This window comes from Polyodon spathula, chromosome 10 (assembly GCF_017654505.1).
Source record: "Polyodon spathula isolate WHYD16114869_AA chromosome 10, ASM1765450v1, whole genome shotgun sequence".
Lineage (NCBI taxonomy): Eukaryota > Metazoa > Chordata > Actinopteri > Acipenseriformes > Polyodontidae > Polyodon > Polyodon spathula.
The window spans coordinates 46,589,034-46,609,993 of NC_054543.1; the positions used below are offsets into that span (position 1 = coordinate 46,589,034).

The 20,960-nt window shown below is 42.7% G+C and overlaps 1 protein-coding gene across 2 annotated transcripts in view; it reads left to right on the top strand.

The window, feature by feature from the left end:
• Nucleotides 1-16,005, top strand: part of LOC121321478 — a 61,773-nt gene extending 45,768 nt beyond the window's left edge. Inside the window, exons 10-15 of one of the 2 annotated variants that reach the window (XM_041260443.1) lie at nucleotides 465-507; nucleotides 2,310-2,374; nucleotides 3,668-3,778; nucleotides 13,417-13,504; nucleotides 15,222-15,303; nucleotides 15,629-16,005. In XM_041260443.1, the coding sequence (XP_041116377.1) occupies nucleotides 465-507; nucleotides 2,310-2,374; nucleotides 3,668-3,778; nucleotides 13,417-13,504; nucleotides 15,222-15,303; nucleotides 15,629-15,752 (513 nt within the window). In that variant the 3' untranslated portion in view covers nucleotides 15,753-16,005. The remainder of the gene's footprint in view (nucleotides 1-464; nucleotides 508-2,309; nucleotides 2,375-3,667; nucleotides 3,779-13,416; nucleotides 13,505-15,221; nucleotides 15,304-15,628) is intronic. The other variant, XM_041260444.1, reaches the window with a different exon arrangement.
• The last annotated feature ends 4,955 nt before the right edge of the window (nucleotides 16,006-20,960 follow it).

Sequence of the window (20,960 nt, forward strand, 5' to 3'; positions counted from 1 at the left end):
GAACATTAGCTTGTAGATCAGGGGATTCATGTGTAGTGCCACTCTCATCCCTTGAGGTCTATTTATTAGAAGCCCATAATGACGGCTGTAGTCTGCAATATCAATTCCTTCAATAGAAATCCCAGTCCATTGAGAACGCCAAGACCAGTATTCTTCTTTTTTTTTTTTTTTTTTTACATCCCCTGTCCCCAGTAACCTTTGCAAGGGCACTATTGTATCCCTGCTCTGTTCCTTAAGATAGGCTTAATGGGTTTTTTCTGTGGAAAAAAAAATCTTATTTTACAAAAGAGCTGGAAAAAAATGAATGTACCACATCTTTACACTGATAAACCAGGTAGTGAGAATTTAAATGACTGGAAGATAATCATTTTCCATTAAGAATGAGTAAGCGAATTGAAATATGTTGGCATTTGGCCTGGCTTTTTCTCTTTGAGTAAAATATGTAGTTTTTTTTTTTTTTTAAGCTTTCTTCTGTTGAAAAAGCAAGAGCTCAAACAGCAAATAGTGGTAAGTACTGTCCATTTTTATTCCTTTATACTGTAAGGTCAAACTAATAATATGTTCCTTGTCGAGCAGCTGACTGGTTGTGAATCCTCCAAGTGTGTGCAGCTGATGAATGTATTATAAATCACAAACTCTGAAGTTATACAACAGTATTGTTGTGTTTACTTTACAGCTGAGCAGTACGTTCATCTCACACGTGATTGCTTCTGCAAACAAGAACTTTACACATTTTCAAAAGAAAGACATAACTCAAAGTCTTGTGTCAAAATGCACTTGTTGCTTTATAGCAAAGGGCTCGGCTTACAACAATGTGCTCATTTTGTAAGCCTTTCAAATGGATCTTGCACCAGCCACGACTTACCACTCCATGTCCATCAACAGCAGCTACAGTATTACTAAAAGCCAGTTTCCATCAAGCATAAGTATAATAAATTTAATTTCCCTACATGTAACTTTTCTTTAAATTGGTTTCCGTGAAAACTTTTTCTCTTCTTTTCTGCACAGCAGGATACAAAAAGACACCCACAAGGACGAAATAAATGTTTGTCAGAAAATAAATTCTCAAAGTGCAGGTAACATGCTAAAGAACACAGCCCTGCACTATTGTTATGTGTAGAGATGCAAACTCAACAACCAACAAATAGTTTAACTGAGAATGCATTTGGAAGCACACAGTCACAGACCCCAAAAGTGCATTTCCCAAACTTTCAGTTTGTATGCAGTATGTACACCACATTAATAAATGGATATGTCATCCTCCTTTTTTTCCCCTTATATTTTCCCAATGTTTAAGCACTTTAGTATCCTGTCATTGTTTTCTAAAGTAAGTTTGGGAAGCATGTTCGTTGCACAGGATTCGGTGCACTGTGCTTCAACCTGCGTGTTTCATTGCACACAGTGCAATGCTAATACGCTTTTCAGAAGCTTTAAGTAGCTACTGACTAGGGTAATCAGTGAGAAAAAAAAAACAATAGAGTGTTATACCGAACACACATAATCTGATATAAGGAAGGAAAGAAATTATATAATACTAGGAAAGTGCATCTGATAGAAAAATCCCTTTACAAAGCTTTGTTCTGGGTAGGAAAAGAGGTGCAGATCAGACTCTTGGGCAAAGAGATTTGAAGATCCGATTAGTGTTATAGTTGAGGGCAGTGTTGTACAAAAGCTGGCCGTACACTATAAAACCTGGAAGGATATGAAAAGGGGATTACTTTGAGAAATTATCAAGGTCAAATTTTACTGTCGATAACTTCCATAAATATAGACTCAGTGGCTTCTGAACTGGCCACATAGGAATATCTTTTAAAACATGAAATGATGAAAACACTGCTTCTTAAAAAAAAAAAAAAGAAAAGCAGCTTTCTGTTTTGCTTGCTGATCAGTATAACGGATCTTGCAGATAGCATCATTAATAAACTCTTTGCAGCTGTAGCTAGGGCTGTGCTGGTGTGACTCGTACTAAGACTGCAGGAAGCCTTTGTTTGGAGGATATAAACAAACTGGGAAGATAGAAATGTTACAAAAGGTACACTGCAGAATAAAGCAGTCAGCAGTCACCAAACATATAGAATAGGAAGAAAACGTGTTTAATTGTGGAGCATTTCACTTTGATTTAGATGTTTTCCTTAACCCTTTACAGGTTGAATTGTTTCCATTAGAATTTGAGGATTTATTTTATTATCTTCATTGTATTGATGTTTGACACTTTCAGTTCATCATTCACATATTCTTTTATCCAGTGTAGTAGAAACATGAGTTGGGTTTTTAGTGATTCAATGTATTGATGTGTATTTGATCTTCAGGTTGTGCTGCACAGTTTGGACAAGCTAAGGCTGACAGCTGGACATGGGTGGTCTCTGTGCCACAGGTGAGTTATTGTTTTTCTGCTGCTTTTCTGCTGCGTCTGGCCTTGAACTCCACAGGAAATAACTGAACCCCATAAATTCAACAGAATGCAGTAGACCTTGTATTAACCTATAGCAGAGCAGTGTGATTGCTGAGAAGCATCAGTCAATGCACACAGTAACCCAAACACTGAACGCAGGGAGAGAGCTATGCGTAACTACAAGGAATGTTTTAGGTAGCATGGACCCCACCCTTTCGTGAATGAACAGTAAACCTGCCAATGTTACAAAACCAGCGAGAAACAGTGACTATGAAGAGCATCTACTTGTAACTCATTTCTTAGAGCAAATTTTTATGCCTAGTGACAAATAATGTATTCTTGTTAAGATTCACTTTTGCTGTTATAAGGCTTGTGGCTGTCCACTTAGCCATCTAATTAATTTTTGGTTAGCACTAAGTTGCCCGGTCCAGCATAAGCAAAGATGTTAAAACAATAAAGGAAGCAAGCATGTATCCCAGTCTTAGAGCTGTTATTTCTCCATGCAGCATGACAAATTGTCACTCCCGCAGTGCCTCCAAAGTAATCGACTCGTGACAAATGGTATGGTCGAAGTCATTTGTACTCATTTCACTGAAAAATCCTCCCCATTGTTAAATGAATATTTTGTCCAATTTTTAAGAAAAAAAAAACAAAAAACATGTAGATCTGTATATATCTGTGAATACATGTAGATCTGTGTATGTCTATGAATACATGTACATCTTTGTATATCTATGAATACATGTAGATCTGTCTATATATAATACATGTAGATCTGTGTATGTCTATGAATACATGCAGATCTGTGTATATCTATGAATACATGCAGATCTGTGTACAAGGACTGCTTTGTTTTGGTAGAGGTGCCGTTTCCGTCAGACTAAGGGTTTACTGCGGCCTGTCAGATATGTACAACGCCTTGAGGTGCTTCTGCATAAATTCATTGATTTTCATTGTAACGCTGTTAATTTTGTTTCCCAAAAGGCTGCAATCCTTTTTTCCCTTTTCAATTCATTCATGCATGCAGGGCATACTTTATTAGAAGCTAAAGCAAGCTCTATAAACAGTGCTTCAGTATCACAGATATTAAAAACAGAGAGCGCGTTTAACAAGCAGGAACGTACTCAATGGATAAAAATTCTGTACTGTAAATTAAAGAGTGAAAGCACAATAGTCTGACAAAGATAAGACACTTGTTTATGGTTTTGTCAGTGCTTTATGTAAATGCTGTGTTTGACATCTATGCTAACCTCTTTCGTGTTGCTTTTTATCCAGCTGCGAAGTGACAATTATATGCCAACCAGGCTTGAGCCAGTTCTGACAGAAGAAGAGCTGAACGCAGCAGTGACAGCAAGGCTAGCCCTTGAGTACGACATCAGCACCATGGTAAGTACTGCCATCTCTGGTAATTCAGTTAGGTTCTGTACTTGTTTGGGGTAAATGCCTCACATTTTTTGATAAAAATTATCTTTGCTACCCCTGCCCCTTACATGGTTGGGAGTTGCAACAAAGCTGTACAGAGGCAGCTGGTTCTGTACAGTGCATCAAACTGTCAGACTGTTTGAATAAACAAAGGTATTCATTTATTGACTCCTTTACATAAAAGAAACAAAAAATAAATATAAAAAAATAGTAAAAAAAATAGTAAATATTTTCATAGCTGTAAGTAAAGCTCGGATTCTATAAAAAGAATGAAATATGTAACAGACAATGCAGCAGCAATGCAAGGCGGGAGTTCCTGTTTCAATCAGTCAATATATAATCTGCTTGATCATGCAAACCCAAACCTGTACCTAAAGATCCTTTAAAAAAACAGCAAAACTAAATACAGCTGTGTGTGTGTGTGTGTGTGTGGGGGGGGGGGGGGCATGTATTACTATCAATGTGGGGACAACATTTGGGAAAAAGCCCCCACAAAGATAGTAACTCCTGAAAAAACACCTTTTTATGAACTACATATGCCTTCAGAAAAATAAATAAAAGTGCCAAAATATTTAGTTTGTTGTCCACTTTCATCCTGTGTAGAGTTTTGTCTGACTGGAGTTAGAAATAGTAAATACAAATATAGTGAGAGTCAATGAGAAGTCCCCACAAATAAAGGAAATCAAACGTGTGTGCTGTGCAGTGCTGTGCTGGATATAGCCTTGTGGATCTGGTATTAGTTCAGTTCCCCACAGTGGCATTAGTTTTGTAATGTGCACAGAGCCTGAGTTAGTCATACTTGATATTGACCACCGTCACATTAGAACAGGGCAACTTTGTAAATAAACATGATGCCTGATTACATGACTACTCTACAAATACCTGCAGTCTGTACATAAACAAGGGCATTGTCGTCAGCCTTTACTTTTTCACCTTTCTTCTGCAATAAGTCAAATTGCAGAGTGTCGCTGTGAAGCAATATTTCATGAACTGCGATTGAATCTGGTGCAGTAAAAGATACATTAATGTATTTTAATAAGACAGGCTGTCCCTTAACCAGCTTTGAGAGATTGGTCAGTGAGGCAAACGTATTCCACGACAGGGATGATTTGGATTTGCAGTCTTGGAACAAACAGCCTGCACATTGTTGAGGTGAGCAAAAGCATCTTTGGAATCACTGTGCAGCTGCAACAGCTTTTGTTTATTTGGTACCTTTCATAGCGAAGCATCCTAGAGAAGTACTGTGTGAATCTGGAAGGAATTCCAGTGCAGCACCAATACATGGTCAATCTCTCTGTACTAGCTTCTCTATGCTGGTGTGTAGGTATGAAGGCTATAATTTGGGAATCACTTGCCTGAATGAACTGATTCAAGTTTATGGGGTTCTATTAAGGCTGTGGCTGGAGGTACTGACACCTGTAATCTGTAATTCTTAACCCTGGTGTAAAAAGAAATAAGTCCTCTTGAAAAGTGTTAGACTGACAGTCTTCTATTTACCAGCTGATTAGGTACAGTGCAGCACATATAATGAGACGCGGCATGTTAATTAGGATCCCAGATAAACATAGCCTAGTCCGACTTCAGGATTCTGTTAACCCATTGTTTTGTGCTCAGTGCGTTGTGGCAGAATTCTGTGCTGTGGAATCTCTCTTTGCACACATCAGCACTGCTTGTGATTAGCCTAGTGAAGCGAGCGTTGAGGTCAATAAAGCAGACTATCACAAATTGAGCCTCAGGTCTGTACTCCCTTCCTGCGAGGAAGGTTAAATGGCACGGTTAATCCCCATTGAAACCAATTAAACCTGTTGAGCCGCAAACAGGGGAGACATGCCAGAATTCCAAGCCTACTTGAGCAAAGATGTGCATAACCACGACAATGGGAGCTATTTATAAAAATGTAGGCTGTAGCAGGAACAGATAACCACAGGAAGGAATAAGAGTCTGGGGTTTTATCTCTGGTGTGGACCTTTATTTTACAGCAGGATAGATTCACTGTTTTCCATGACATGTGTGTGCATTAAAATAATAACAACAAAACAAAAACAGGTGTAGGGATGCCTATATAAGTAGGCTACGCCTATATAAGTTCTATATAAGTAGACTTGATACTTTTTGATTTTAATTGGTAAAGCTCATTAAACGTCGAATTCCCCAAAAATATGAATTTGACTGAAATAAATTTATATAGCATGAATGTCGGTAAAGCCACTCGCTTTTTTTCTTTATTACCAAAAACAGTAATTTAGAAATCATCTCTAGTCTGTGTAGTTTTTATACTTGCTGTCTGTTCCGTCTCTGTTCCGCTCTGAATGGCTAAGGGTCGCTGTCAGTCAACTCGGTGGTTCCTTAATAGGCTAGTGTAGTTTGAATGTCAATCATTTCATCCTGTTCTGATGGATCTCCTTGGCTGAAGCAGCACTAGAATGCTCTCATTCGTTGAAATGTCAAGGCCGACTGTGCACTTTCATTTGCCAGCTACAGCGCCTGTCATTCAAAGCGCCTACTTTTAAATTAGCGGGTTAAGGTGTAGGTAGGCTTTTGCTATTATTATAGGTATATACAGTGACATTTACTAGTTTGATTTGAAAATGGGATGCAAGAGGAAAACATTTAATGAGCATTGTGCACAATCCCCTGACTGACGGCTGAAGTCTCCGCGGCAGGACGAAGCGGCCCGTCTGCCTCCAGCAAGTCCGGCTGTGCTGAAGCAGGAGAGGGGCGGAGCTCAGAATAATAAGTGCAAGTCAGTTCTGTTCAAGTATCTAATGTTTTGTTCTGTGCATATAATTTTTTTGCTTGTAAATGTATGTTATAAAAGTCTGTGTACAAGTAATACATTTTATATGCTGCGTTTTCTACAGTTTATTTGAGAGTTTAATTTGTGTAGGAACTTTAGCTTTACAAGGCATAGCGTCGCGGTGACCAAACGTTATTTCAGTTAGAATGTTGGTAACCATGGTTTTGTTGCATGTTGAATATGATGAAGGGGTTTCTCAATGGCATAATTTGTTTTTTACGAGTAAAGGTCGATTTCACCCATGCTCTGCTTGAACTGAAAAATAAAGATAAAAAACCTCCCAGTAAATTCTTTAAAAAATAAACGTTGATATCGAATAGTAGCAATATATAAGCTTCAAACCATCTAAAGTTATCTAAATTTATTTCTCGGTTGTACATGGGTAACAAATATTAGATCAGTAAATTGGTACAACTGGGAAGAAAAATGGAAACTTTAAGCAGTGTGTCCGGAATGTGAGAACATTGCAATGCAGGAATGAAAAAAAAAATAATGTCCTTGGTAAATTCCCCTTACAGCAGATCGTTTAATTTCAGATTCCTCCATTCTCTGACTCTTGTACTGTGGGGGCATGGCACCACTGGACAAGAGACAGAGGTTAAAGTATCTTCTCACCTTCTAAGAACCAGACCCTCTAGGGTGTAAGGAACTATCTGTGGCTGCTGACTGAGCTGAGTAACAAACAATGTGAAGAACAGCTCTTTCAGTACAGCAGACATTGCTTGAGATTGGGATGTGTTGTGTTAAGGTCCTGGATTGGGATGTGTTGTGTTAAGGTCCTGGATTAGGATGTGTTGTTTTAAGGTCCTAGATTGGGTTGTGTTGTGTTAAGGGCCTGGGGATTGGGGTGTGCTGTGTTGAGCTTGAAGATTGGGGTGTGCTGTGTTAAGAGCTTGGAGATTGGGGTGTGTTGTGTTAAGAGCCTGGAAATTGGGGTGTGTTGTGTTGAGGACGCTTGCCAACGATGCTGCCTTCTCCTGGTGATACAGATTAGATCAGTTTATACTGTGGTTAAGGCGCTTGCTTGTGGCCCGAGTGGTTGCATGTGGACCACAGCCCTTGTTACATGTACATGTTTGTTGATAAACAAAGGCTTTTAGCCTTAAGTGCTGTCAAATCTGTTTTCTTTCCAAGAGTACAACATTCCCCACAAAATTCTTTAAGAAATTTGAAAAAGCCTTAAAGAAACTGCCAAGCATCCCTGCAGTTTCTTTTTGTGAAACCTTGACTTTCAGCACTTGAATTGAAAATAACAATGATTCTCTTTGACAAGTCTCACTAGAAGATATTGAAATGTGCCTGTGAATGAGATTGATTTGGATTCTCTATTGTATCACGTAAATAGCCTGGATGATTTCTCTGCTCAGGGAGATTCCGTGTATAATTAAAAATCTTGCATTCCTCTATCACTGGTCCCAGTGCTGAAGTGATTTCAGATACCTGCTTTCAAAACCATGCAAAATGAAATGCTTTCAATTTCTTCATATCATGGTGTGGCAGAGCAAAGCTCTGCCCTTTTAAATTGGCAGGGATGGGGTTAACTTCCCCTGCCTGCCTGGGTTTATTATGTTCAGGTGGCTGGGGTTGATTAGTTGATTAGGTTGATTAACGATCAATCAGCGCCCAGCCACCTGATATAAAAGGAGGCCTCAGCTTCTCATTTGGGAGAAGGGAGCTGAGGAAGCAGGTTGGTGTTTGTTTTGTGGTTTTGAATTTTCTAAATCCAGTGAAGGCATTGCCCAGCCTGGAAACTTTATTTTTGTGAGTTTTGTTTTTGCTTTATTTGTGTTTGAGTATCTGTTATTTTGCCCTTGTGCACTTTATTTTTGTTTATTTATAATAAAATAGTTATTTTTTTGAACTGCAGTCTGTCTCTGGGCCTCTATCCACTCGCCAGCCTGCCACATTTGGTGTCAGAGTGGGATAGCGCCACCTAGAGGCTCAGAGCAGTATTTATTTTTTTTTTTTGAGAAAAAAAAAAATGGGAAAGAAGAGCAGACAGTGGAAAAGGCAGGACAAGCAGCAGCTGAAGAAATGTAAGCTGCTGCAGCCACCGCTGGAGGACCCGGCCAGCCTCTTCCCCTGGTGTTCCTGGTGTGGGAAGGAGGACCATCGTTGGCGGTCCTGCCCAGACGTGCCACCGGCAAACTGGTGTGGCCGGTGTGAGGAGGACGGCCACAACTGGGCAGGATGCCCCTACAACCAGGCCCAGGAAGAGGTGCCGTGTTCACCCCGGGCATCAGGGGCCACCCCACTACCTCCAGCACCACCACCTTCACCACCGTCCCAGGAGATCTGGGACTGGTTGATGCACCCTGAGGCAGACCTCGTCCACGATCTCCCCATAGTTATCAACACGCTGTGGCGTCGAGATGGGGAGAGGTGGGAACAGTGGGAGGAACAGCACCACCCGGCCTCCTTCCCAGAGGTTGCCCTCATGGTGGTTAATTACCTGGCGGTAGACATGGGAGATCCACCGGTCACTCCAATAAAGAGAGGTGAGCCGCCTTCCCGAGAGCCAGAGAGGGGTGAGCCGCCTTCCCGGAGCCAGAGAGGGGTGAGGAGCTGCCGTCCCAGAGCCAGAGAGGGGAGGAGCGACCTGCCGTCGCTCCCAGAGCCAGAGAGGGTGGGGGATCTGCCGTCGGAGGGTCTCGGTCTCTATTGGTCACTTCCTCGACCACAGCGATGAGGCCGACTCAGAGTTCTCATCGTGGCTCTGGAGGGCCACCGACGGCGGCGAGAGCAACCGCCGAGCCAGAGACGGGTCTCCAGAGCCAGAGAGGGGTGAGGAGCTGCCGTCGCTCCCAGAGCCAGTCGCCGTCGCTCCCAGAGCCAGAGAGGGGTGAGGAGCTGCCGTCGCTCCCAGCTGAGGAGCCGTCGCTCCCAGAGCCAGAGAGGGGTGAGGAGCTGCCGTCGCTCCCAGAGCCAGAGAGGGGTGAGGAGCTGCCGTCGCTCCCAGAGCCAGAGAGGGAGGAGGAGCTGCCGTCGCTCCCAGAACCAGAGAGGGAGGAGGAGCAGAGAGCCAGGAGGGGGGAGAGGAGCTGCCGTCGCTCCCAGAGCCAGAGAGGGAGGAGGAGCTGCCGTCGCTCCCAGAGCCAGAGAGGGGGGAGGATGCCGTCGCTCCCAGGAGCTGCCGTCGCTCCCAGAGCCAGAGAGGGGTGAGGAGCTGCCGTCGCTCCCAGAGCCAGAGAGGGAGGAGGAGCTGCCGTCGCTCCCAGAGCCAGAGAGGGAGGAGGAGCTGCCGTCGCTCCCAGAGCCAGAGAGGGAGGAGGAGCTGCCGTCGCTCCCAGAGCCAGAGAGGGAGGAGGAGCTGCCGTCGCTCCCAGAGCCAGAGAGGGAGGAGGATCTGCCGTCGCTCCCAGAGCCAGAGAGGGAGGAGGATCTGCCGTCGCTCCCAGAGCCAGAGAGGGAGGAGGATCTGCCGTCGCTCCCAGAGCCAGAGAGGGAGGAGGAGGAGGGAGCTGCCGTCGCTCCCAGAGCCAGAGAGGGAGGAGGATCTGCCGTCGCTCCCAGAGCCAGAGAGGGAGGAGGATCTGCCGTCGCTCCCAGAGCCAGAGAGGGAGGAGGAGCCTCCGTCGCTCCCAGAGCCAGAGAGGGGTGAGGAGCCGCCGTCGCTCCCAGAGCCAGAGAGGGAGGAGGAGCCTCCGTCGCTCCCAGAGCCAGAGAGGGAGGAGGGATCTGCCGTCGCTCCCAGAGCCAGAGAGGGAGGAGGAGCCGCCGCCGCCGAGCCAGCCGCCGCCGTCCTCAGAGCCAGAGGGAGCCGGGCCGCTGCCACCAGCCGCCGTCGCCGCCTCCGCCACCAGAGGGAGCCGGGCCGCCGCCGCCGCCTCCGCCACCAGAGGGAGCCGGGCCGCCGCCGCCGCCTCCGCCACCAGAGGGAGCCGGGCCGCCGCCGCCGCCTCCGCCACCAGAGGGAGCCGGGCCGCCGCCGCCGCCTCCGCCACCAGAGGGAGCCGGGCCGCCGTCGCCGCCTCCGCCACCAGAGGGAGCCGGGCCGCCGTCGCCATGCTACCTTGGACATTCGGGGCCCCCTCAACCAAAGAAGGCTTGGGGGCTCCGACATCAACCCCGCCCACCACCACCCACCATAACAGCCCACCCAAGGGACATAATTGGACTCTTGGGGGGAGGAGGGTGGGGGGGGGGGGAGGGGGGGAGTTGGCCGATTGCGGCCGGTGTACGTTGTACATGGGGGGAGGTGTGTGGCAGAGCAAAGCTCTGCCCTTTTAAATTGGCAGGGATGGGGTTAACTTCCCCTGCCTGCCTGGGTTTATTATGTTCAGGTGGCTGGGGTTGATTAGTTGATTAGGTTGATTAACGATCAATCAGCGCCCAGCCACCTGATATAAAAGGAGGCCTCAGCTTCTCATTTGGGAGAAGGGAGCTGAGGAAGCAGGTTGGTGTTTGTTTTGTGGTTTTTTGAATTTTCTAAATCCAGTGAAGGCATTGCCCAGCCTGGAAACTTTATTTTTGTGAGTTTTGTTTTTGCTTTATTTGTGTTTGAGTATCTGTTATTTTGCCCTTGTGCACTTTATTTTTGTTTATTTATAATAAAATAGTTATTTTTTTGAACTGCAGTCTGTCTCTGGGCCTCTATCCACTCGCCAGCCTGCCACACATGGTAATTAATATTATTTGTGTATTTATTTCAAACAATTTTAACTGGTATGAGTAACACTAGAAGCCCCTTATTGAAAAACTGCCTTATTCTGTGCTGGGCAAGCTCTCACATAACTGCCAATTTACTGTGGTCTGCTGCCTTGGCCAGCACTGTCTCCAAATATTAATCCAATTGAACAAACTGTGGGATGAATATGAACTGTGCACTGATGGTAGTAGTCCACTGACCCTGTTACTGTCTGAGCCGAAATCATGCAAAACCTTCAGGCATCTTGTTGACTCCATGCCTTGCAAACTGTCCATTGTGGGCTTGACACAATATTACTATGGGTGGGTGTGAGGAAATCCTATAAAGTGTCGGTGAGTTTGATATGTTCTGTCACCTCAGTAGGGGTGTACGTTTCCCATTTAAGTTCCTAAATATTTAGACTACTGTTTTAACCCTAAAGCTAACACCTAATTTTGGTATGCTTATTTCAACAGGGAGGGGGGGAAGGTCCTTGTCATGTATAGACCATCTCTTCTGCTGCCTGCTCAGGGTTTTAATAGAGCTAATAGGATTTCTCGATTCTGTTTTCTAATTAGTGAAACAAAGCTCCTATTAGCGAGCCCCTGCTAATGGAACTCAGGCTGCCCTTCAACCTGACTGACAAGGAGTTATTACAGTCCATCTCTCGCTGCTTGTCGCCCTCCTCAGCAATTTACCAGCACTTAATGAGCAAGGGTCACTTCCGCTGACCAGCGAGAAAGCAAAGTGACAGCCCGTTCAAATGAGAGCCAACACTTGAATATTAATACACTACACAAACTGCTAACTGTCCTTGACTTCTAGCAATGCAGTCAGTCCCTGTGGAAATGGGGGTAATTTTTCATAAATTTTTCAAAAGCAGCTTTAAAGTGTTGGGCGTCTACTAAAGAAGCAAAGCATCTGTATTGAGATGGATCCTGGTCCTCAAGGAAATTAAAACGCCACTCAGCTCCTCTGACAAGTCCTAATAGAACAGACACGAAACAGGTAATGGCTGGTGTTGCACAATTAAAGGACAACTGTGTACTTCATGATGCACTAAATATAGTTCAGTGAGTAAAGTTCACAAGGGTTAATGGAATCAGTGTTCATTTTACAAGCATTTCAGATGCAATTTGATCCACTGCTTAGAGCAAAGGTCTTAGTGTTGAGATCCGGAGCCCCATTCCCAGCGCAGCAAATCCATAACAAACTGTTAAGAGTATTGGAGCATATCAGCAGGGCTGGGAGGGGGCTGCAAAATGAGTTGAAGATATGTTGAAATGACATCTCAGACTGTAACTGCGACTTGGGAGATTAAAGCCCACTATTTACGACACAAGGGGCAAACGGCCCAATAGTGCAGAACCCCTCCAACACTATGCTGGGGCACTGGTTGAGTTTGGAGCTGATGAGGGCAGTTTCTCCTGCTGAGCGTCCTTCAGCGTGGTATACTGCAGACTCTGCCTTGGAGCATAGCATGACTGCAAGCTTGAGCAGAGAGCATGGGTTTAATCTGCATGACACCTGTCTAAGAGACGAGTTAGAGACCCTTCTTTTGCAAACACCTACTGCACTGTAAAAATGAATGTGGTCTACTGTAATGATGTAAGCAGCAGCAGCATATTTAAATAACAGTGCCCATGACCTCATATTCCTGTTCTAACATGGGGAAAGCTAAAGAGTGTTTAGATCACAATATACTGGAGGAATATTAAAAAATAGTACAGACAGCAATTCATTCTAAACGCTGAGCTAGGTCTGTACAATCACATCTATTCTAGCACCTGCCTACCAGCTTAGGTTTCTACTGTTTCTCTCTCTGTGTTATTACTCCCTAACCCAGTCATTTTTTTATTGTATTACTCATGTACTCGGTCACAAAGTTCTCATGAAATGTCTCCAGAGTGGTAAACGCCATGTGGTAACCCTGTCACACATGGCGTCCATTCGAATGCCACTTGTGGAGGAGCAGGAGAGTCTGCTTCATGACCCCTGTTACTGTGCTTGAGAGAGACTCTGATAGGCCCTCTCTTACAGGGTTGTGAGGGGAAGCTCTGATTGGCATGTGTCAGTGCCATTGCCCCTCAACTTTTGTAAGCACCAAGCTAAAGCAGTGAACCAAACGGTCTTCCCTATGACCTAATCCGCTCGCTTCACTCTCATGTGCCTTTCCAGGAGGAACGGTCTCAATGGGAGTTAGACTGGAAGATGGATTACTACATTCCCGGCTATCGAGAGGCGAACAAGAAAAGACCTCAATCAGGTGGGGGACGCTGTCTCTGTAGATACTGTGTGAGGCAGAGGCAGAGATTGAGAGAGTTAAGAAACATTAAACGTCTCTAAAAGTATGTTGTTCTCTCCCCGGGATAGGAATAATCACAGAAAAATGCCTGAAATTAATTAAATGATGTCATGCTTGATTTTATCTGATTTGGAAGTAATTTATCACTCTTTTGCTGCTTCTATTAGCCATCGGATCAGATAATAATTCATCTTTACACAGGGGCTCAAGGGTAATTTATGGATGGAAGGCTAATTCCTGAACATGTTAATGTCTGTAATTGGAACTATTTTCCCAATGAGTGACAATTGTTACAGAATTACGACTCAATGCAGTTTCCTCGGAAGACAACAGACGCTTTACCAGAGTATTCAGGGCTTGTTTTGCAAGTATTATTAGCTAATTCATTAAAATGGTCTCTAACCCCCCCCCTTTCTCTGTCTCTCACTGTCTCTCTCTGTCTGTCTCTGTCTCTCTCTCAGTTCAATTCAGTGGTGCTTTATTGTCATGAAAAACATCTGCAGTAATGTCAAAGCATTTATAGTACATATCATATGAACAGTAGATTTATAATAACAATGACAACAAAAATAATGGGAAGTGTGGGAGGGTGACCACAGAGCCTGTTCTCTCTAGCCAGCCAGGTTTGTTTGTGTCAACCTTTTTCAATGGCCAGGTTGTGGTCACTGAGTTTATTTGGGGCTTTTTGTTTATTTGTCCCAATGTTATAAATAGGAGCTTTTGATTTGTTTTACAGTGTGGTTGACACTAATTGGCAGTGTTTTTGCAGTGCTGCCCTGAAGCTGGTTTGTGTTTAGTGCAGTGCTCTTCAGAACCAGCTGGCTGTGGGGACTATTTTCTGGGCTGAGCGCTTGGGTTAGCAGGGCCTTGTACTGGCTCACTTTTAGTGCTGTCATTTGCATATTGGTGAGTAGTGGATAGCGGCCTAATTCTCTCTCTCTTTCTTTCTCTTTCTCTTTGCTTGTTTTGCATATTTAATTCTGTGAGCATCTTTAATGAACTTCACTGAGTATTAGTCTCCTCTTTATAAAAATATTACATACTGTACATCTCTTACTTAATAATAATCTACATGTATATATAATGGTGATGTGTAACATTGCTGTTGTTTTCATAGTTATTTTCCAAATAGTTTCAGTAGTAAAACCGCTGGTTACTTTATGGACTTTGTTTCGAGTAACAGCTTTACTAGAATCTATAGCATCACTTTCAAAGTGGGATTGGAACACGTACTTTAGAACTCATTCTTGGCATCTGTTCTGGCTTAATTATTCTTTGAAATACTGACTGTTATTAAGTTATTATGTGTAACTCTTTATATTCTTTGTTGGCACATGCTGTGTCTGTATGTTGTAAACCGTTGGGGTTTCTGCGTGAAACTTTAATTTTACTAAGTTCTTTTATACAATAACTTAAATCACTGTACACTGTGCAGTGCAACATGATTATACCACGACTGGATTCATAATTGATTAATAGAGTGCTAAACTAGTGAATAGACAGTGCCATCCATCTGCAGTTTCCCAGCACCATGGTTAATTGTATAATAGTGTGCTTCCTGCAGTTTGTGATTTGTAATTGTCTTCTTCCATAGTTCTGTGCAGTGTTCCAGCATCCATGCTGTCTCTTTTTCCCATTTTGAAATGATGCTGCAGTGCTTTACCTGTTTAAATTGCAGTGTCTGTGGTGGAGGCCAAGCCAGTCAGGAAGAGAGTAGAGGCACCTGACGTGTTCGAGAGGCTGTCGTCCAGAATGAAAAGGTCAGAGGGTTTTAGATTCACCTTCTCCTTTGAAAGTACTACCAGGCTGAGCAGGTTGTGTGACGTCATCCTGAAAATAAACGTCAATAAAAATCGAAATATATACTGAAAAATAAATGTAAATTTTATCCGTCGAAACTGAAAAAAAATAAAAATTGAATCCTGACATGCTTAATCAAAAGTTAGTAAATCATGAGCAGAAACCACTGCAGACAATCTTTAAGAACAGGAACAGAATATGATATTAGACAAAACATATTATATATTAGAAGAATATTAAATGATATAAAATATCCCTTTTTGCTGTTGCTGTTTTTGCCTTAAGGGGACCGTCGTCATGCCATGCAGCAGCATGCAATGCCTTCACACAAGGAATAGCAGCCATACCGCCCTGTACCAAAGTTTTCAACCTGAGAGCCATAGCGCACACTCCCAAAAGGACCAAGTGAGAAAGCCTGCATGTGTTCTTGGTATATTAGTACACTGCAGTTAAGAGTGCAGTTTATTAACATGCTATACTTCTGAGGATGATTTATTATATGCCTTTTTAAAATATTAATATGGGTGCATATCTAATTGTAATATTGAACACATGGTTTTTATAGATTAATAATTAACCCTTGTACAGTGTTGTGGTGTAGAACAATCAACATTGATTGCTTGAAATTGATTTTCCAATTTATTTTTTTATTGTAAAACGTACTTGTGTGTGTGTGTGTGTGTCTGTGTGTGTGTATATATATATATATATATATATATATATATATATATATATATATATATATATATATATATATATCACTATACTGAAAAATGTTTTTTGCCTAATTACATAATATCAGTTTACATGAAATCTGAAGTTTATCTGTATTTATGTATTAAAATTGTTATGGCAATGCTGGAGTGGTGAAATTGAAGGTGCTGAAGATCTTGACACTCTCTAACTTAACTCTGAATCCCATAGTTCATGAATGCACATCACAAAGCAGGTAGAAAACCCCAGTCAGGGTTCTGTGCACACATTGCATAGGCAGGGGATAGTAGATGCAAATGCAGTGATTACAGCAGGCTAGCACACTGCAGCTACTGCACTTGCACTTGCTGTCACACACATATACAAGGGGAGGAGGGGAGAAATCAACTGGGCTCCTGACCCAGGAGGATGCTTCCCAAGCTGGGGTCCTGACCTCCAGTGTTCAGTACCTTAGCAGCACGACGGGGGAAGCGACGATTGATTTGATGGCTGTAACAGGTTTGTCGTCCAGTTCTCCTGATCAGTATGTGGGTTACAGCTCTGGCAAGCCACATTCAAACCTGTGAGTCAGCCAGGACTGGGGAGGAAAGTCACATTGCAGCAGGACAATGACCCGAAGCACAAAGCCAAAGACACACTGGAGGGGTTGAACAAGAAGATAGTTAATGTTCTTGAGTGACCCAGTCAAAGTCCTGACTTGAATCCAATATAAAATGTATGGTGAGACTTGAAGATTGCAGGCCATCGACGAAGCCCAACAAACTTATCAGAACTGGAGAAATTTTCCCATGAAGAGTGGGCAAACATGTCACCATCCTACTGTGCAAAGCTAGTAGAGACCTGTCCAAAAAGGCTCATAGCAGTAATTGCTGCTTCTACCAAGTACTGACTTAAGGGGCTGCATAATTATGTAAGCGGTAAATTTCATTTTGTACATTTTCTTTGCAAGTTTTGCTGACATTTAACCTGCTCCTAATATAACAGTGTTCAGTTTAACCACTACAGCTTTGACTAAAAAAAGTTTGTTTGAACAACTGTGCATAGATTATTTACAAATATGACATTATTGGTAAGCGGTGAATACTTCTGCAAACCACTGTAGCTGCCCCAGGATTATGCCCTGCTTGACATTTGCAGCTGCCAGAGGGTCATGGGGACAGATTGAAATGCCTGGAGGTGTGTGTTTTGGTCTCAGCCAGAGGTAACCACCCCAACCTTAACAAGCCTCTCCCTTTAGGATGCTTCGCACTATTCACTAAATAAATGGCTAACCGGTGTAAGCATCTTCAATTACAGTGCGTTCCCACTGCCAAAACGTAAAGAAAAAAAAATCCACTTGATCAGGCAGAAGTGGGTAGCGTTTAAATGAAAGCACTTTGTCTTTGTCTTCAGTCCATGTTGTTCCTGGTCATAATTTCTATTGCCTCTGTGTGTAGGAAGTGTCCACCTTACTTACCCAACAACGGGCAAAGCTTTAAAAGCTATTCTCCAACATTTTCGAATGACCAAGCAGACAACAGAGCAAGCATCCGTTACAAAAGTACTATCACAGTATGAAGTGTCTATGTTTGGAGCCAGTAGTATATTGAAATTCCTACAGTAAATGCTACCCATTTGTGTTGCCTGCCACTATAGCACCACATATCTTGCTAGTTAAGCAGGGTTGGGATTTTAAAGCATCTCAGCACTTAAATATGTACATTTGAAGAAAAATGGTGTGAAGGACACTATGCTGTTGTAGGTAACTGGCTAAATTCTGACGCAGGTAATACATTTCACCCAGCCCTCATAGAAATCTTTTACCATTGGTGGGTATTCGTAAATTGTAAATTCTGACGCAGGTAATACATTTCACCCAGCCCTCATAGAAATCTTTTACCATGGGTGGATATTCGTAAATTGTAAATTCTGACGCAGGTAATACATTTCACCCAGCCCTCACAGAAATCTTTTACCATGGGTGGGTATTCGTAAATTGTAAATTCTGACGCAGGTAATACATTTCACCCAGCCCTCATAGAAATCTTTTACCATTGGTGGGTATTCGTAAATTGTAAATTCTGACGCAGGTAATACATTTCACCCAGCCCTCATAGAAATCTTTTACCATTGGTGGGTATTCGTAAATTGTAAATTCTGACGCAGGTAATACATTTCACCCAGCCCTCATAGAAATCTTTTACCATTGGTGGGTATTCGTAAATTGTAAATTTTGACGCAGGTAATACATTTCACCCAGCCCTCATAGAAATCTTTTACCATTGGTGGGTATTCGTAAATTGTAAATTCTGACGCAGGTAATACATTTCACCCAGCCCTCACAGAAATCTTTTACCATTGGTGGGTATTCGTAAATTGTAAATTCTGACGCAGGTAATACATTTCACCCAGCCCTCATAGAAATCTTTTACCATTGGTGGGTATTCGTAAATTGTAAATTCTGACGCAGGTAATACATTTCACCCAGCCCTCATAGAAATCTTTTACCATTGGTGGGTATTCGTAAATTGTAAATTCTGACGCAGGTAATACATTTCACCCAGCCCTCATAGAAATCTTTTACCATTGGTGGGTATTCGTAAATTGTAAATTTTGACGCAGGTAATACATTTCACCCAGCCCTCATAGAAATCTTTTACCATTGGTGGGTATTCGTAAATTGTAAATTCTGACGCAGGTAATACATTTCACCCAGCCCTCACAGAAATCTTTTACCATTGGTGGGTATTCGTAAATTGTAAATTCTGACGCAGGTAATACATTTCACCCAGCCCTCATAGAAATCTTTTACCATTGGTGGGTATTCGTAAATTGTAAATTCTGACGCAGGTAATACATTTCACCCAGCCCTCATAGAAATCTTTTACCATTGGTGGGTATTCGTAAATTGTGAATCTGGAGGATTTAATTAGCCTTTTGGGGGACAGCCTGAGGAACACTTCCTGTTCATTGTTCATTACCCTAATCACGGGGGATATTATGGCAAAAGGTGCTTTTCACATGGTCCGAATACTTGAACATTATTATTATTATTATGTCTTAGCAACCTTCCAACAGCCTGAAACAAATTTGCCATATAGCCAGAGAAATGGAGCATGTTAGTATCCTCCGAATGTAGTTTTGTATTTAAAAACAAAAAAAGAAACCAGCCCAAGTGAGTGAGCTTCAATCCGAGGGTGCTGCTGCTCTGTCTTTGAAGTTTAAACTGTTGTAATGCCCTGCCGTCTGTCACAACAAAGTGGCTTTCTTGTTAGCAGGATGTTAGCAGACCTCAAAACCCTGAAAAAGAAAGTTTTTTTTTTTATCTGTATTATGTGAAAATCAGAGCACCGCAAATTTATTTTTTCTTTCTTATTTTTTCTTCCTGCACTTCTGAAGTACTGTGCAAACACAATGCACACTATTTCAACCCTGTTTCATCTGACAGCTGTTTAGTGTTAGCTGATTGATGTTATTCATACAGCAATACAAAGGTTAACTAGACTGTTTCAAGGAAAATGTATCTGCAGAGGGATAACAAATCCATTGTGGTTGTAATGCTGTTTCATACAGCGTGTTCTCTGCATTAGAAATAAAGCAGAACCGAGTTTAACCTTAAGGATTCCAGAACGCGTATGGACGGCTGGCTTGGACAGTGTAGTACAGCAATGCACACTGGAGGCAAAGTGTTTGCCTCTGCCCAATTCTGTGTGAAAAACACTACAACTTCAAAAGCTTTTACAGAGCGTGGCACGTTCAACACTGAGATTGATGGGAAAGTAAACTGTCTGTTTGTAGTTCTTTTTTTTTCTTTTAGTCGCTATCAGTATCTTGTGTTTATTTTAAGGCTGCCGTGCTCTAGCGGAACCCACATTGATATCAGTGTCTTGTGTTTATTTTAAGGCTGCCGTGCTCTAGCGGAACCCACATTGATATCAGTGTCTTGTGTTTATTTTAAGGCTGCCGTGTTCTAGCGGAACCCACATTGATATCAGTGTCTTGTGTTTATTTTAAGGCTGCCGTGCTCTAGCGGAACCCACATTGATATCAGTGTCTTGTGTTTATTTTAAGGCTGCCGTGCTCTAGCGGAACCCACATTGATATCAGTGTCTTGTGTTTATTTTAAGGCTGCCGTGCTCTAGCGGAACCCACATTGATATCAGTGTCTTGTGTTTATTTTAAGGCTGCCGTGCTCTAGCGGAACCCACATTGATATCAGTATCTTGTGTTTATTTTAAGGCTGCCGTGCTCTAGCGGAACCCACATTGATATCAGTATCTTGTGTTTATTTTAAGGCTGCCGTGCTCTAGCGGAACCCACATTGATCCTGTATCCTCTTCTACAGCTTGCACTGATTATTAGTGAGAAGCAATAGCCACAGCGGTCAAGTGGGCCTTCCACAGTATGCAGGTATTTGGGCTGCATATCCCATCTCGTAGGAGTGTAATGGTGGTGTGTATGTGTGTGTGTGTGTAACTTGCAGTGTTGCGTGATACACTGCCATTACAGAGTCTATCTGTCGTGAGATGAGATAATGTTGAAAGCTCTAAAACCATGAATAGAGATGAGAATTTGCATGTTGGTTAAGATGCTTGCTGGCGGGTCGCTGGTTCGTACCCAGCTTCCGCCCTGCTACACATGTATGTTACACTCTAGAGTTTTACATGTATCCGGAGAGACCTTAGGAAAGTGTGTCAGTGTTTTTGAGAGTATAAGATACATGACTGGACCCTGTCTGTCAATATGTACAGCACATTTTTATAAGTGCAAACAGCAGATGACTGTCGGAAGAGACAAAATCGACACAAAGTTAAGTTATGGTTTTGTCTCCTCAGAAAAAAAAAATTAAAAATCCCAGATAAAGGAAAGTTAAATAAAAGTGGCATTTGAAGGTATATACTCCTTAAAGATTTCTCAGTTTCTC